This window comes from Barbus barbus (assembly GCF_936440315.1).
Source record: "Barbus barbus genome assembly, chromosome: 24".
NCBI lineage: Eukaryota > Metazoa > Chordata > Actinopteri > Cypriniformes > Cyprinidae > Barbus > Barbus barbus.
In genome coordinates this window covers 21,029,605-21,048,322 of record NC_136752.1, presented here as the reverse complement: position 1 = coordinate 21,048,322, position 18,718 = coordinate 21,029,605, and the positions used below count along the sequence as shown (strand labels likewise).

The following is an 18,718-nucleotide window of genomic DNA, read 5'->3' as shown; positions in this document are numbered from 1 at the left end:
AGACACAACAATGGCGATGTGCCACGAGGAGAATATATTTTCTTGCATGAGACTCATAATATTAAATACTCCTATCATAATACAACACATCAGCTGCTGTCAGGACTCATATGAAAAGCCAGGCTGTAGGTAAATGTGAAAGCTAGAATCATTCTTGAATCTCTGCCTTTCCGATGTTATTTTGCTGAAGTCTGCAATGGTTTGGTTAACATTCATCATGCTCTCTGTGAGCGAGCGTGTTTGACATGGGTTGAGGCTTTATTTTGGCATGGTTGGATGCATGGTGAATGTTAGACAAACAAGTTTTTTTATCTCCAGTTTCTCCCAGTTTCACGGCCTGATCACTCACTACAAGATCGGCGTGCTGTGCATGAGCATAATTGAGCATGAGCTGAAGCGCTATGACCTATGGCAGGACGAACTGCAGAAGAAAAAGAAGGCTGATATCCTTTCAGTGTAGCAGGGGTCGTAGGTGAAAGGGTAAAGGTAAAGTCATGTCAGGGGGCATGGGTGTTATGTTTTAATTAAAATGTTGTCCTTTAATTACTGCTCTGAACACAAGGTTTTAATAGACAAGGTCCTTGACTTTTTGAACGGGACGATGACCCAGACAATCAGAACCTGAAGAAGGAGTACGAAAAAGCCCTGAAGAAGTACCATGGACTGCTGACCAAACAGGAACAGCTTTTGAGAGGTAGAAAACATTATTACCCACACACCCACAAAGAAATGTCTAATTTTATGTTTTGCCAGGCTCCAATGGACATTTTGGTTGATACTGATGCCAAATATGATTGTTGTGTCTGATTTTATAAATATGCACTGTTCTATACAATATATTACAAACCAGTTGTCCTTTTATAGGTGATGCTTTTGATTTTCTTTCTAATATTCATTATTTTACAATTCTGTTGGTACAGAAATTGCACTGCTCTTTTTAAAAAATAAGCACAAATGAAATCACACATTAAAATATTATAAAGTGCACTACAAAAGATATATATACATAAACACTGCCGTTTAAAAGTTTGGTGTCGGAAAGATTTATTTGAAATGTTTTTGAAAGAAGTATGCTCACTAATATGCATTTATTTGACCAAAAATGCAGTAAAAACTGTAATATTGTGGAAATATTACAATTTAAAATAACTGTTTTCTGTTTGAATACATTTTAAAATGTAATTTATTCCTGAGATGGCAAAGCTGAATTTTCAGCAGCCATTGCTGCTGTCTTCAATGTCACATGATCCTTCAGAAATCCTTCTATTATGTTGACTTGGTGCTCAAGTAACATTTCTTATGATTGTGCTTAATATTTTTGTGAAAACCATGATATTTTTCAGGATTGTTTGATAAATAGAAAGTTCATAAGAACATTATTTGAAAAATCTTTTGTATTATTGTAAAAAATTCATGTTTGATGTTTAATGCCTCTTTGCGAAATACATTTTTTTTTTTACAATACAGACTTTTGAACAATACAGTTTGAACCTAAAAAGCACTCTAAGCGCACAATCTGCTTCCTGTTTTAAATACAGATTTGAAAATGTATTGATAACTTTGCTGTTTGTGTTTCTGTGCCATCAGTTGCTCTGTACCTGCTGCTGAATCTGTCTGAGGACACTCGCACAGAGCTGAAGATGAGGAACAAGAACATTGTCCACCTTCTGGTGAAAACGCTGGACAGAGACAGTGAGGAGCTACTGGTGCTGGTGGTGTCCTTCCTCAAGAAACTCAGTATCTTCTTAGAAAATAAGAATGACATGGTAAAGAATACTGTCAGATGCTTTTATCCAAAGTGACTTATTTATTCTGTTAACCTGTAGTAGTACACTGATGCCTTAAAAGCTTACAGACATGCTCTAATAGCCCCAGAACTCCAATTTTGAATTCATGGGGTGTTTAAATGCTGTGCTTAAAGATTGCAACCTTTGAGGTTGCTGGTTCAAACCCCACAAGGCTACACCACCCTAGTTGTCACTTTCATATTATTACTCTCTCCTTTCTAAATCAGCCACACCTGTTCTCATAACGTTTTGCTCATTTGATGTTCTGTATTGCTTCAAGACAGTTTAGCTGTACTGTTTAGTCGACCACTTATCCCACACTTCCTCCACCTGCAACCAATCACACACTTAACTCTAGACCAAAGGTTATCTAAGCAATCATTTATTTGGATTCATTAATCAGCTAATTTCTGATCTTCTAAATTAAACACATTTGTCGAGGCAGCCAAGCAAAAGTTATTACGACTTTGACAAATGATTTACCACAATAATGCATTCTTGTATGATTAATTAAATGCTTTCAATCGTGTGGAGATGACGGTTCTGTCTCGTTGTTTGACGCCGACTGTGAATGCAAGGTTATAGATGTAGGCAGTTATTAACATTGAAGGCTTGATTTGAAAACTGGTTCCAGGCTGTGAACAGTGGCTTTAATAGGGATCACGTTTCTGCTGGGCTGTCCCATCTGTGGCTGTGTTTGACCACAGCTGGAACAAGCAGATGTGTTAACAAGCAAAGCCACAGGCACATAAAGAACTAACTGACTGACCTGACAACAGTTTCCTACATCACTCCATCACAATCACCTCTCTCTCTTTTATAGGCTGAGATAGATACAGTAGAGAAGCTGGCAAAACTGGTGCCCTGTGAACATGAAGATCTCCTGAACGTAACCCTTCGCCTTCTCCTTAATCTCTCCTTTGACACCGGCCTCCGCAGCAAGATGGTGCAGGCGGACCTTCTGCCCAAACTCACCTCACTGTTAGGTAAGATTCCTGCAGGTGTTTTTGGTTAAGCATTTTATTTTTTTATTTTATTTTAAATACATTATCATTTTATTATTTGATTTTATATATTGTAATTGTAATACAAATATAATACAATTATTTTATTTTATATATTATAATTGTATTATTTTTGTTTTATAAATACAGTGCCCTCTAAAAGTATTGGAACAGTAAAGACAAAATTGCTCTATTGGCTGTGGAGTTAAGACATTTACAAATATGATTAAAAGATGAATATGAGACAAAACTACAGAATGTCACATTTTATTATTGGGTGATTTAAGACGTAGATGTTTTACCAGCTAAGAAGTTCAGCACTTTTAGAGTTTCATCCCCCTGATGTGAGCATAAGTATTGGAACAGTTGCCTCACAGGTCTTTCTAAGTGATCAGCTGTGTCCTTTTGCATTAATTCTTCACATATTAAAAGCAGGGAATGTGTCGTATCAGTTATATCCATTACTTCTGCATTCTGAATCTTGCATTCGATGATGACACACACAAACTAGGATGAAGATGAGGGCGCTAACTTTGAGAGAAAAGCAAGCAATTTGGATGCTAAAAGAAAAGAGGAAGTCAATTAGAGCTATAGCAAAAACAAAGGGCATGGAGAAATCAATAGTTTGGAAACCACCAGCAACCAACAACGACCTGATCGGCTGAGAAAACAACAGTAGCTGATGACAGACAAATCATAAAAGCTGTGAAAATGAACCCTAAAAGATGTGTCTGTAAAATCACCAACAACTTCCAGAAAGCTGGGGTGATGCTGTGACTTTGACACAGAATTACAGATGCTACACAGCAAGATGCAAACCTCTGACCAGCACCAAAAATAGAAAGGCAAAATTAGAGTTTGCAAAAAAGCACAAAGGTGAGCCAGAAGAGTTTTGGAACTGTGTTTATGGACCGATGAGACAAAGATGAACCTTTATCTAAGTGATGGGAAAGCAAAAATGTGGAGAAAAAAAGGGAACTGCAAATGATCCCAAGCATACAGCCTCATCTGTAAATCATGGTGGAGGCCTACCAATATTCAAGAAAATGCCACCAGATTCATTGGGAAGTGCTTCATATTGCATCAGGACAATGACCCAAAACACCCTGCCAGTTCAGTCAAGGAATTTATAAGGGCAAAGAAATGGAAAGTCTTAGATTGCCCAAGTCAATCTCCAGATTTAAATCCGATTGAACATGAATTTCACCAGCTGAAGAGGAGAGTAAAGGCAGAAACTCCCCAAAACTGCTGTGATTGTGTGCAAGGGATCTGCAAATAAATAATAGCTTTTAATCTTTTATATCTGCCTTATGTTCAACTGTCCCAATACTGCTCACATCAATGAGTGGGATGAACACTAAAAGTGCTGATCTTTTTATTTGGTAAAACATATGTGTTGAAATGGCTAGTAATAAAATGTGACATTCTGTAGTTTTGTCTCATATTCATCTTTTAATCATATTTGCAAATGTCTTCACTCCACAGCCAACAGAGCAATTTAGTCTTTACTGTTCCAATACTTAAGGAGGGCACTGTATATATATTATGTGTGTGTGTGTGTGTGTGTGTGTGTGTGTGTGTATAGATAGTAGAGATAATCAAAAATTTAATTTTTATTTTTTAATTATTGACATTTTATTTTTATTTTTTATTTTAGTTTTTAAGTCTTTATTATTTTATATATGCTCATAGTAGAGCGAGGGCAAGACAAAAATGGGAATATGCTCTAAATTTTGTGAGCTGTTTCAAACCCACATTGCTCTTGAAATGCCTTGACCCTATTTTATCTCATGGTTATGATTTCAAATTATTATTCAGACAAATTAATTGTCCATTTGACAGACTTGCTATGTTACAACCATTGAGACAGCATAAGTAGTAGACAGTAAATCTACTAGTTATTTATGTTGTGTTTGAGGATGCAAACGTTTTTTAGCCTCATAAAGCAGTTACAGTCTGGCTCTGTCCTGTCTTTCAAAGACCACTTCTCGAGATGAAACGAAACACACGATTGGTGCATGGACTATATATACAGGCGTGGTTGGCTTTGGCACCAAAAATGTGTTTTTTGCAAGGCCTCAGGGGGGTGTCGTGTGTCCCGTGCAATTAATGTAATATATTTGTTAAAAAAACAGCTTCGGCTCTAAAGTAAATGTTGTTCTTCCAGCACGAGGGAAGTCCACATTTAGTGGCTTATGGAGATTTTCTCTCTCCGTCAGACACATACAACTACTCATTCTTTATGAACATTTTGGACTGGCTGCCAACAGCTAATGGTCCTTTGCACTAGTGTGGATGATGTGATGTTTTTGTAAGTATTTTTTGAAGGTGTGTGTAATCTCTGCTTTTATCTGGTCTGCTTTGTAAGAATGTGACGTCCAGTCCTGTCAGATTATTGCAAATGCCTCATGAATCTTCAGCGTGCACTGAGTGAGGCTCCTATCTGCTCTTCTGACCTTGCTGAGAAGATGAAAGTGAAGTTTTGTACCCTCTCAAACCTCCTTGATGAATTATCTCAGAACCAGAACCAACTGAGCCCTCTTAGATCACACTGCGCAAAAAATTACTTTTCTTATTAGTTTTGTCTTGTTTATCTATATCTAAACATTCTTAAATCAAGATGCATTTACTTGAGAAGCAAAGTGACACAAAAATAAGAGTTGTTTTCTAAAATATGTATAAAAATTTAGTTTTTTCTTAAAACAAGGAATATTATCTGCTAATGGGATAAGAACATGGTCACATGGGACATCAAATTTATTTTTTATTGAAAGATATCTTTCTTATTTTAAGCAAAAACTCACTTAATTTTATACATTTTACTTCAAGTCAATCTTGATTTAAGAATGTTTAGATATTTGTTCTGGAAAACAAGACTTTCTTACTGTGTAAGACGATCATTTATTTGCAGTACAGGAAGAAGTCTACATCCAAGTGCAGAACGAAATCACCATTTCGCCTGTCACACAGCACGCCACTGCTTATATATCACTTATATATTGCCTACAAATGCCACCCACTGCCACTTTCAAAACAAATGTGTGTTTTTCTGAAAAGCATTTTATATTGTTGTTGTTTTTTTCACTTAGATAATGTTATATAGCAGGTTAACATCGATGAGGTTGTGTGGTTTAAATTGTTGCAAATTTTGTATAAAAAATAAAAGAATAAAATGTGTATGTATATACACACACACACATATATATATCTATATACACACACACACATATATATATATATATATATATATATATACATATACACACACACACGCACATATATATATATATATATATATATATATATATATATATATATATATATATATATATATATATATATATATATATATATATATATTAAAAAAAAATAAATCTAGATAAACAAGTCAACCTCCCCTCCTAATTGAGTAATTGGTTATTGGATCACTAGTCGACCAACTTGATCCCTGTTTACCAATAGTGTGTAATCAATGTCTCGATCAGCTCTGAAAGACACTAGGGTTGTAGTGGTCACCTGAAGGCCTGGCTGCTGTGGTTTTATGGCGGTTGGGTGGTTTAAATCTTACTGGGGTGCAATTGAAGTTTAGCTCTCCTGCTCTCCCACTAAACGCACCCTGAACAGGATAATGAATTTTTAATGGGCTTTTTTCTCCCAGGCTCCGGGGCTGTTTTGAACATTTTTACAGGCCCTTCTCCTCCATCCTCATAAAGGATCCCCCGTTTTCCTCTCCCGACGTGCAGGCCGAGGCGTTAACTCGGGGTTTGCGTGTGTGTGTTTGCGCTTGACCTCTGAGTGTGCGCTAGAGCTCGTTTGTACGCTTGTGTGTGTCTTTCACTAATGAGAAGCACATGTGTAGGCCAATCGTGGTGCTAGCGGTGCAGAGCAGCTTGGCTTGAAGTTATTAATGGCAGTAAAATTTATGCTTCCTCCTCTTTTCCCCAATTAAATGGAGAAGCCCTTCTCTTTTCAGGGGTCTCTGGGAGCACATCTGGCTCCAATAGGCTGAGATAACCTTGCCTAAAGGGTCCATGGCCGGCTCCGACCCGTCCCCACCCCCTCTTCCCTCTCTCGGGGTCTGGGTCTGTCTGTCTGATTAAGTCGGAGGCTCAGGTTCTTACCAGGTCCAGGTTTCAGTCTGCTTTCTCAGGGTCAGAATTACTCAGGCCTGAAATAAATACCAGATCTTTAAAAAATCCTAAGATTAACAAAGTAATTCTTGCAGATTTGCTTTGTCTTTAATAACACTACTGAGTTGGTAAGATTTTTAATTGTTTTTGGAATTTTTTTTATCTTTTGCCAAGCAAGGTTAAAGTTATTTGATTAAAACTAAAGTAAAAACAATGATATTGTGAAATATTATTACGATTTAGAACTGTCAAGTCTTCAGTGCCACATGATCCTTCAGAAATCATTCTAATATGCTGATTGGATGCTCAATAAATATTTCTTGTTATTATTAGTTTGATGCTTAATATTTTTGTGGAAACCATGGTACATTGTTTTGTAGAATTTTTTGATGAGTCCATTGATGAACAGCATCTGTGTACAAGTATTTACTGTAAATTTTGTTCAATATAATGCATCTTTTATCAACAACAGGATTATTTTCTTTCTTTCCAACAAAAAAAGTGTTACTGACCACAGATTTTTGAATGGTCGCATAGGTCCACAGTAATGACCAAAAAGTGTCTCATTCCATAAATATTGGGACACTCGTGACTCAAATCAGAATCGAATGCTCAAAAGTGCAATCTGGTGCTGTCCTGTTTATCTTGCTGTCTATTTCTACTAAAGAAGAAGGTGTAGTTCAGGCTACCTTGAATATGCAGATTGTGTCTGTCCATTCATGGCTTGTGTGTGCTTGTCTTTCAGGAGACGAAGCGCAGAGACAGATCGCCATGTGCATTCTGTACCACATCAGTATGGACGACCGTTTCAAGTCTATGTTTGCCTACACGGATTGCATTCCACAGGTGAGAGATCAGCCTGCATTAGCATGATCTTATAGCAGGGGACAGGAGAGGTCTATATCCACTCTCACATCATGTCAACATCGGGTGTGACCGTTGTTCCATTGTGCCACACCGCAACAGTTTGAAGCTGTCTACGTTTGATGCATCAAATTTAAAGTTCCAAATCCATTTATACTGTTTTTGGAAATGTGGAGTACGTCAGAACTAGAACAGCATGAGTTTACTGTCACTGTCTTGTTGCATCATGATGCTTTGCATCCAGTGTAGACGGTATCAGTTGATCACAAATAGCTGGAAAAATCTTGGAAATCCAGTGGTCAAAAGGTTTGAGAACCCAGTGCAGCTTTCGCCCTTTTTTTCTTTGGGTCACTATGTGTTAGGGGTGTAACGGTACACATATTCATACCGAAAATCTTCGGTACGGGTCTTTCGGTTCGGTATGCATGTGTACCGAACAAATCATTCCATTTTTTGAGGAAATTCAGACAATAAATTCCATTTTGGCGCTCTTTGATGTGGCGTCGCTGTTTAAAGCCTCTGCGCCATAATCACTTCCTCTTTAGTACTAGTTTAAATGTGAAATAAACATGAATGAACATCTCATGTATTCGCTCAATCAGAGTTTCAATTGCAGAAATACGTCAATAAAACAGCTTGTAAACAAAATGTCATGTAGCATTTCATTTACTTCTGGCAAGTCATCAGTGTCTACAGCTCGTTATTAGCTAGAAAATTTAAGTCTAGAGAAGAGCATTTTGAGAAATATTAGACTATATACTTAATTATATTTTACTTTAACTGTTAGTGATGTATTATTTAATGTATGTTTAATTAAATATTTTATGAAACAAGTTATGACAGCCACTGTGTAAATGATTGTCAACAACAAATAGAAATTTTATTGTATAATTTAGAAGTTAATTTAAAAACTGCATTATGTGCGATTTACATGTTTGCATACAAATTTTTTAAGTGTTTTGAGTGTTAATTATTATAGTTAAAAATAAATAGTAATTGAATTTAAAATTGAGCTCTCTGTTGTTCATTGTAACCTTATAGTAATGTAAAAGGGCTAGAGCAGAAACTGAGGTAGAACATTTTAATTGTAATTGAATTTATTTGAAGAAAAATCTAAAAAAAAAACAAATATATATATATATAGATATATATATGTGTATATATATGTGTATATGTATATATATGTATGTATGTGTGTGTGTGTGTGTATATATATATATATATACCGAACTGCCATGTTTGTGCACTGTTACACCCCTACTATGGATTGTTAAAGAAACTTTAAATCACATTTAAATTAGATCACAGAAGCATGTTAGAGATTATAGTTAACATTCAGAATAAGGAACCATCAGACATTAAAGTATAAGAAGAAAGGAAATAGAAAGGCCCTTCGTGGTCAAATTGGGTGACTAGAGAGATGAAAACATGGTGACTGCAGGCTGGGGGTTACCAAGGTTTTGGTGGGGCGACTGGATGTTGCATGTGAAAGCAGGGCAGGTGCCAGTAAGTCTAGCCACTGTGATTTAGGCTGCAGGGCGGCTGCTATGTGATACTCTGTATGGGACTGTATGCTTTGCATACTCACCGCTGCCTTCTTACTCTCTCTCCGGGCCTCCTGCTTATCGTTAACGTCAGGGGGCGATGTTGACATCCCTTGACCACTTCAGCCCAGGCCTGGACCTCTGCCCAGTCCCTTTTCCCCCACGCTCCCTTCCTGGACCCCTACCGTCCCCTCAGGTAGCAGAGTCCAGTCCTCTGTTCCGCTCGGGGTGTGGTGACGTTAGCCAAGCTAATGCAGAGTGACATGTAAGGTTCGTGTCTAAAGTTAAGATTCGCTTGAGAAAATCAGGAATCCCTGGACGTCTGGGAAACTTACAAATTGGGCGCGGGAGTTTGGAAAAAATGTTTCAGGTCTGTCAGCTTTTTTTTGTGTGACAAAGGCGGGTTTGATTAAAGTTCTAGGCTGGTCAGGACTTCAAGGTGCGTGCTGACTTTGTTGAGTTGGATCTTTCAAGAAAGAAGGGGGCACTTGAGCTTGAAGCTTTTGGGTATGAGGTAACTGGACTAAAATTGAACATATACACACACTAAGCCTAGCTGACTTTGATGTCAGTAAGTAATTTTTTAAAATAAAATAATACTTTTATTCAGAAAGAATGCATTAAATTGAAGTCATCAGTGAAGTGACAGTAAAGATATAATGTTACAAAATATTTCTACATAATCAAAGAAATGTATCACAATTTCCACAAAACTTTTCACAGCACAGCTGTTTTCAACATTGACCATACTAAGAAATGTTTCTTTAGCACCAATTCAGTATATCACAATGATTTCTGAAGGATCATGTGACACTGAAGACTGGAGTAATGGCTGCTGTGGCAAGTGCTCTGACTGTTTCTTTCTGTTATTTCCTGGTGATTTGTTGGTAAGGTAATGAAGATGTTGTTTGATTGTGGTGAGGAGAGGATTGACGCTGAGCTCATTTCCTTCTGCATCAACCTGGCTGCCAACAAGAGGAATGCCCAGATCATGTGTGAAGGTGAGAGCAGATACAAATGCACAACCAAAAAACATTGAACAGTAGACTCAGTGCTGAATTTAATGTTTCCATCGAAGGCAATGGTCTGAAGATGCTGATGAAGAGAGCACTAAAGCTAAAAGATCCTCTGATGATGAAGATGATCCGAAATATATCTCAGCATGATGGACCTTCTAAAAATCTTTTCATTGTAAGAGTCAAAACCGAGAATATACTCACCCAAGTTTATGTAGAAATTTTCATTGATGTTTATTACATTGAAAACTAATAAGCATTTGATGTGTTTGAGGATTATGTCGGTGACCTGGCGGCTCCGATCGGACTGAAGGAAGAGGAGGAGTTTGTGATTGAGAGCTTGGGAACTCTTTCCAATCTTACTATTCCTGATCTTGACTGGGAACTTGTGCTAAAGGAGTACAACCTGGTGCCTTATCTCAAAGACCACCTCAAACCAGGTCTGTCTCAATCAACTTTACTGTTTTACATCAGAATTCACAATATATGAGAATATTAGTTGTAAGGTCTCATGATATGTGGCTTTTAGGCTCTGCAGAGGATGACCTCATTCTGGAGGTGGTGATCATGATTGGCACTGTCTCCATGGACGACTCCTGTGCTGTAATGTTGGCCAAATCAGGCATCATTCCTGCTCTAATAGAGCTGCTGAATGGTAGGAAACATTCATGCCATCACAGTGCTTTTAAAATGCCTGTTTCTTTTGACGTATGTTAGTGGAAGTAGAGAAATGATCATCTCTTTCTTTCTTCCATCCTCAGCCCAGCAAGAAGATGATGAGTTTGTCTGTCAGATTGTGTACGTCTTTTACCAAATGGTGTTTCACCAGGCCACCCGAGATGTCATCATAAAAGAAACACGTATCCTTAATCTTGTAAAACTTGCAGTTGCGTGATGTTGTTGTTCAGTCATACAGCGATTCCTCTATCAAAGTTTTTGTCCTTGACTGTTATCTTATCAGAGGCTCCTGCGTATCTCATTGACCTGATGCACGACAAAAATGCAGAAATACGCAAAGTGTGTGACAATACATTGGACATCATTGCTGTGAGTATGAATCAGCTATACCTCAAGTAGTGGGCTGTTTTTTCCACCAATTTCAAGTTGTTTGTTTGACCTATATATTCTGAACAAGGCTTTATTTTTATATTTTTAGTATTCATTGTAATTTTAGTAATTCAGAGAAATGTGCTTTTGTCATTTTTATTTGTTTTTTTATACTTCTATTTTGCTTTTCTATTTATTTAGTTTTAATTATTTTAGTACTTCAACTTAAAGGAACACTCTACTTTTTTTGAAAATAGGCTCATTTTACAACTCCCGTAGAGTTAAACAGTTGAGTTTTACCATTTTTGAATCCATTCAGCCGATCTCCGGATCTGGCGGTAGCACTTTTAGCTTAGCTTAGCATAGATCATTGAATCGGATTAGACCATGCCGGAGCATAGCCCACGCAAACAAGATAATTCCGCACAGAGCTGCAATTCCAGGTTTTCAAACAGAAATGGCGACAAAGAGGCAAAACCTACAGACTGCAGCTTTAATTTCAGTTATATTTCAGTTAGTTGTCAAGGTGACATTAGTCATTCAAGTTTTTCATCTAACATTCATGTTTTATTTCGGTTTCATATCACCTAACGTAAATCAGTTTTAATAATTTTAGACTTAGTTAACAATAACGCTGTAAAGAACTGTTCCAAACTTTTTTGCCAAATCTTCTTCCTCTCTTCTTTTGTTTTGACTGAGTCAAGAGGGAGACCATCCAATTGTCTTCATTGTTAATGATAAATATGGCACATACGGTTTGTAGTCAGGGTCATTTGACATAAAAGACTAATGGATGAACGCCGTTGCTAGCGGGTTAAATGTATAAACCGTTCTGAAGCAGCTCTGTCACGAGTGATCTGTCCCAGGCCTCAGATTAATGTAATTATGGCTGGTCTTGAGGCCAAGGGAAGTGTTCCATACATCTGATCGGAAAGGGCCATTAAAGCAGGGAGCCACATCAAAGAGAGAGAAGGAGATGTCTGCTTAATATCTCGTGGTGATATTGGACAGAACGCAGAACCGCTGAAAACCACACATTCACACACACACGTTGTTGGTCATCTTCCCCTTTTTCTTTTTCTATGTTATACAAATATGAATATCTGATGAATATTGTTTAAATTAATTTGTCTAATTTTGTCTTGTCATACCCAAGCCTTTTTTTCCCTAGTGACAGCGGTTTTTAACCCAGACAGGAGAAGTCATTCATAATTCATTTTTACATGCTATTTCTGGACACGCTTGAAGATTTTTTTTCCCCCCAGATTTATTTATAAAACACCCAAACCTGCTCTGGATCCAAATGTTCAGTAACGTCATGAGCTCAGCTACTTGAAGATTGATTAGCCAGTGTATCAGACCACATTCATCGCGTTGATTGGCCACAGGAGTGCAGCATGTGGCGCCTTTAATGCTTAACAATGATAAATTTGTGCCCTGGCAGGAAGTGTCACTGTGTATGCCGGTGAGGCCAGGACCGGTGACAGTGAGGCCTGTTTGAGGCCTGGGCCTCAGGTGGCCATCAGAGCCCCAGGCCTTCCACCCCGTGTGGGGATGATTAATCAGAGAGCTTGCTTAGCATAACTATTTCCACCAACCTCAAAGAGGTTTTATTACTCTCAGTCCCTGTAGAATTAAAATAAACAACTACCATGTTATCCGTCTGCCAGGCAACACAGCGCACCTGATTCATCCCACATCTTCGGTATGGCACATGCAGCGAGGCAATACAGGCAGAGCCTTTCTGTGTCCTGTGCTAATAATCTCTCTGTCTGTGTCTGTAGGAATATGATGTGGAGTGGGGCAAGAAGATCCAGAGTGAGAAGTTCCGCTGGCATAACTCTCAGTGGCTGGAGATGGTGGAGAACCGGCAGATGGATGAGGCAGAGCCTTTCATGTATGGAGATGATGGAGAACCTTTTCTCCAAAATGGTGACATCCTGGAACGGCCAGACCTCTTCTACAGCGCAGGTTATATTGGGCGGGGATTTTAAGAAATATAGCTTAATTTAAATAGTAGTTCTTATGAATAGGGTGTTTAATTTTTGCATTTTTGATGCGTCAACATACTTTGAGTTAGTGTTTTTGAAAATATCTTTCAAAATGATCAGACATGATTTTTTCACGGTGGACAATATTAGCCCCATATATAAGATATTTCTGTGGTATTTCTGCAGTAATTATGACAGTACTGCTTGTTTTAAAACGTATTTATGAAGTAAAAGTATTGATATATTTAATAAACATTTCTTTTTTTGATTCAGTGAGATTGAAGATTTTAATGTGTATGTTTAAAAAAAAAAATATTGGGGTAAAAAGACATGATTTAAATTTACCTTTTGATTTTGGCATTTTAATGTGGTTTTAATTAATTTTATTTAATTAAATTAAAAGTCTCTAATATATCTATAATATATATAAATATAAAATATTCTGTAGTCTGTAATCTAGTTAAAAACCCAGATTATAAACAAACAGTACTTTTAAATTATTTTTATTATTACTTTTTAAAATAATTAATTTAAAATTATAATTTAAATTTTTCAAATTTTAATTGCCAATTTCCACGTCATAGTTCAGACGCGGGCCAGGCCTCGGGCCTGTTTTGGGTTTCTCTTTATTTTTATATTGTAGACATCTATCGATTAGTGATGAAAAAAATTGCAGCGTTGGTGGAAACAAGACGAGACCGTGCCGCGACTGAGAGCAGCTCGATGGTGTTTAGTGTCCCGCAGCAGCAGCAGCGTGCTCAAGTGACTTCAGCGCAGCTGAATAGTTCTGCGTTCAAATGCACACAATAGGCTAAAGCTTGCTGCAAAACCTCAGCAAGCATAACCATGAATGTGTCAGCAGGAAATAGTAAAGAGATATTTAAATGATTTACTAATAAACTAATGTTTTCTGAGTACGCTGATCCTGACTCGCCGTCTCCTCATTAGACGCGCCTTTAGAGAGAAATGCATCTTTGATTATGATTAAGATTATAATAAAAGAGTTTTTGTTTTAAAAATTTTTTATTTCGTTAAGTGATAATTGATAGATATATTTATCATGTCTGTGAGGCATGTATTCGCTCAGCTTCGGTTCATTTTTGTGAAGCGCTCCTGTTAAAGACGGCAGAAAGCGCATCATGTTTGTTTTCTTTGTTTTATAAAAGAACCTTTTGTTGGTATTGTGAGTGCACACAAATACAAGTAGACCCTTTACAGGTCTGAATGATGTATTACTCTTACCTTTATCAAAAAAAAAAAAGTGTTTGCGCTGGTGCCTCCATGTCCTGCAGAGCGCGCTTTAGCTTCTTTGTGATTCCCGCAGATGGAATAATCCCAGCAGATGGTGCCATCAGTCCAAAGTTCTTCACAGACTTCCAGAACGGAGACCTGTTAGGACCACAGGGTTTCCCCAGCAGGTACATTTAAATATGATGAATTAGTCAAACTGGCTTTTGTTATTACTGCATCATACACACACACATCTTTGTCTGCCAGTTTTGTTGGCTTTAGCAGAAAAGGGCTCAAAAGTGCTGCGTCAAAGAGTCCTCCGGCATCCCAGCAGGCCACAGCACTCCTCCAACAGAAATACCCTCAGCTTTGAGAGTAAACACAGCTCCCTCTATTTAGCGTTTTCCAAATCTGCTTCAGTTGCCATATACCTACTGTTTAGGGGTTTCAGAAAAGCACTAATGTGATGACTTGATGCTATGATTTATGGTGTGGCCTACTTTGTGTCATGGGACTGTGCAAAATATTTGAGCTCTGTTCCAAATATTCAACTCCGTAATCAAAGAGGGAATTATTTGATATGGGTACAGTTAATGATAATACAGTGACCCCTTTAAATGATTAGACAGTCATAGGTTTAGGCTTTAAACATAGGTCTAACAACAGTGAGAGCTTGCTAAATTATACATTAGTCTGTGAGAGAAAGGTTGGAGTCGTGAAGTCAGAGAAGAGGCACTGAAAAATAAGCAGCAAGTGAATAAGAGCGGGAGAAGGGCGGCAGAGGAAGCCATGTTTTTTTTCACAGCTCTTTGTAAGCAATACCTGTAGAATATACTGAGAGTGCAAAGGGAATTGGGCGGCCTGAAAGTGTGGTTTTCATTTTGTCCGTGTGGTGTTAGAGACCCAGGTTAACACAATGAACAGCCTAGGTTTCCCTGCGCCGAGTCAGGAGCCAGACACACTGGGAACGGTTCTTTTAAAAGCCTTTAATAGAATCACTTTTATTTATAGAATAGCACAGAGCAATCTTTCATTTAGCACATAAAGAACGCTTCGTTATTTCAGAAGAAAAAACAAAAACACATTCTTGGCTGCATTTGCTTGAAAAATAGGAGTTCCTCATTGTGAATGTTATGATTAGACAAAAATCATATAAAATATAATATTTTAAAGTAAAGTAAAATTATTTTAATGCAGTAAAGCGTACAATATTATTTTTAATGAAACATTCCCAGAGCCAAACAGGACGAGTACAGTTCCCACAAAAAGTATTTGGACACTTAAGATACACAAAAAGTTTAAATGACGTTGCATTAGAAAGTGTTAAACCACGTGGCGTTTATTTATTTTACTTTCTTTGGATACTTTCTGTTGGCAAACGTTATGTAACATGTCCAGAGTTAATGTGATGAACTACACCTGTGGTTACTCTGCTGGGACACCTGTGTGAACTTAAGGGGAACTGACTTCATATATTCACTAATAGAGACCAGTTGGTTTAAAGTAATAGAACAAATGGCTAAATAATTCAAATCAGCTCTGAGAAAAGGCCAGGTACCATTTGTTTGCAGATAACACTTGATTTGATTATATACTTGATTTGAGTTTGTGTTCAGTAAGTAAATAATAATTCATTTACCCTTGTGTCATTTCAAACCTATCATATGCAAATACTTTTAAAATACTTCATAGAGTACCCCCTTTTCTCATTTTGTGTTTCATAAAATAAATAAATTTAAATTTTTGAAGACATGAGGGTGAGAAAATATAACAGAATCATAATTTTCGAGCACCAGAGGAAGGAAAGAGACTGGCAACACAGATACTTTCTTGTTTAGAGGTTTTCGGGTGTTTTTTACAGGATCTCACCTCAGTGTTAACTCTCAGAGTCTACCGGGGCCAAACATGGGGGTCTTTTTTCAGCTTGCGTCCAACCTCAGATCTTCAGATTATCACCAAGTGCACTGTGACTGTGACCCTCAAGTGTAAAGGGCCAACGGCTGTGTTTCATAAGATAGTAGAAGGATAAACAATAAATTATTAGACAAAAGTTGGTTTGAATCACTAGTAACATTATTATTTGTGGAAACCTGCAGAAAAGGTCATCTTTTCAACTTTCCTGGAAAGGATGACAGCATCCCTTTGGGATGAATGACTCACTGTAAGAATGATCATAACACAAACACACACTTTTAAGGCCTGTCTCTTACCTGGACACTCTTTGAAGGGATCATCTGATTTACAACACACTGCCGTTTCCTTCCCATCAACCCTTTTGAACTTATTCTGTTAGTTATAAGCTTCGGTTTCACCCAAATTCTTTGACATCCAGCCTCTCCTCCTCAAGCTTTTTAACAACGTCTGAAATTTCCCCAGACGGCAATGGTGTTCCTCAGAGGATAAAGACAGACTTGCTGCCCTGAGAGGGCGGGTGTACTGGGAGTGAAGGGGGTAACGCATGTAACCGATCGCTGGAAGTGATTTGGTCTAAAAACAACACAGCATTATGGGAGCTGGAAGGGGCAAAGTAAACAACCCATATTTTAAGAAGACAGGCCAAAGTTGGGTGGGTGTTGTTTATTTAAAGGCAGATCATACTAGTCCTTTCCAACTGATGTGGCATGATCCCGTTAGTCGTTTGCCTTGAAGAATTAATATACTACTTCTGGTTTTAAAATCTCATTTTTAATTTGTAAACACAGCCGGTGTATATAATATATCATAGTATAGTATAATATATAATTTTATTAACTCCTAGTGTAAATAATATATAATATGATATGAAGTAAATATAATTTATTATAATTGCTACTTATATATTTATTATTTCACTAGGTTTGGAGCAGTTCTGATTTAATCTTGGTAGTTCTGTTTTGCAGGATCAGAGCGCCATCTAGTGATTCACATAACCTTTATCTAACCCATACATAAGGAATTTCCTAATAAAATACACATTAACATAATGATTTTCTCTTCAGCAGTGATGATTCAGGCTGACAGTTGTCTGTTTTTCTTCCTCCAGTTCTTTGACAGACGGGTACGGACAGACAGGTGTGACTCCCGCACGTCCTGCCACGGCTTACGGCTTTCGGCCTGATGAGCAGTTTTATTACGGTTACACGGCATCACGGTAGGAGAGTGTCAGGAAAGACCTAAAACTTATGAAAACCAATAAAATGCTAGTTAGGTCTCTTTACCATTTCGAATGAAAGCAACACTACTGATTTTCTTCATCAGTATTTCTTTCTATGTAATATGTGGATATTTATTACATTCCATGTGAATCTCAGTCTGAATGTGTTTTAAGCTGAATGTTCTTAATGAAGCTATAATTTGCATCCCTCACTATGAGCTCTATGTAGTATTAACACATCCTACTTTAGCCTACTACTGTGTATTGCTTGTCAACACTGAAGAAACTAATGGCACCACATTGCCTTTTCTGTGCAATATAACAAAAGTAGGATTTTAGTTGCATGCTGTCTCATTGATGTAGGTGAGTTAAGTTATGAGCGTTGAAAACACCATCTATTTAAAACAAATCCATTTAATGCATGACAGTTGTTTAGGTTTCTGGAAGCAAAATTGTGGAGCTTTAGCTGCAACTCATGTATTTATAGTTAATAGTCAGTCATTGTCATCCATAATAGGATTTCCTTCAGTTTTGCATATGTTTACATAAAGCAACTGATCTAATGGGCAGTTTAATGATAGTGCCCCACTGCCCCCCGCCCACCAGGACTCAAAACTGAAATAACATATTTTGTTAAAATACATTTCATACTTGATGCCACAGTCTTAATATCTGCTCACTAATGTGATTGTGCAAAACAATGTTGCCTGTTTCTTTGCTTTTGATACTGTAGTACCAGTTTTACAACACATCTTGGCTTGGTGCACTGTTAACGGCTTCATATGTATTTTGTAATGTAGCCAAACTCAAGTGTTCTTTTGAAATAATACTGGTCTCTGTATGTGCGTTTTAGTATTTATGAAACTCAATTTCATTGGTGCCTGGCACTTGTCTTAATTACTGTTTTATATAAAATGCCTTTTTATTTAATGTGGTGCAATATGAAATAGATAAATTGATGTGCAAAAGCTC

At 37.4% G+C, this 18,718-nt stretch overlaps 1 protein-coding gene across 3 annotated transcripts in view; it reads left to right on the top strand.

The window, feature by feature from the left end:
* Positions 1-18,718, top strand: part of LOC306843812 (kinesin-associated protein 3-like) — a 24,955-nt gene extending 6,237 nt beyond the window's left edge. For 2 of the 3 annotated variants that reach the window (XM_079375488.1, XM_079375486.1), the window contains exons 7-20: positions 319-443; positions 596-694; positions 1,588-1,766; positions 2,611-2,773; positions 7,667-7,767; positions 10,222-10,330; positions 10,408-10,520; positions 10,620-10,785; positions 10,875-11,000; positions 11,107-11,205; positions 11,307-11,392; positions 13,177-13,363; positions 14,708-14,801; positions 17,636-18,718. In XM_079375488.1, the coding sequence (XP_079231614.1) occupies positions 319-443; positions 596-694; positions 1,588-1,766; positions 2,611-2,773; positions 7,667-7,767; positions 10,222-10,330; positions 10,408-10,520; positions 10,620-10,785; positions 10,875-11,000; positions 11,107-11,205; positions 11,307-11,392; positions 13,177-13,363; positions 14,708-14,801; positions 17,636-17,747 (1,759 nt within the window). In that variant the 3' untranslated portion in view covers positions 17,748-18,718. The remainder of the gene's footprint in view (positions 1-318; positions 444-595; positions 695-1,587; positions 1,767-2,610; positions 2,774-7,666; positions 7,768-10,221; positions 10,331-10,407; positions 10,521-10,619; positions 10,786-10,874; positions 11,001-11,106; positions 11,206-11,306; positions 11,393-13,176; positions 13,364-14,707; positions 14,802-17,635) is intronic. The other variant, XM_079375487.1, reaches the window with a different exon arrangement.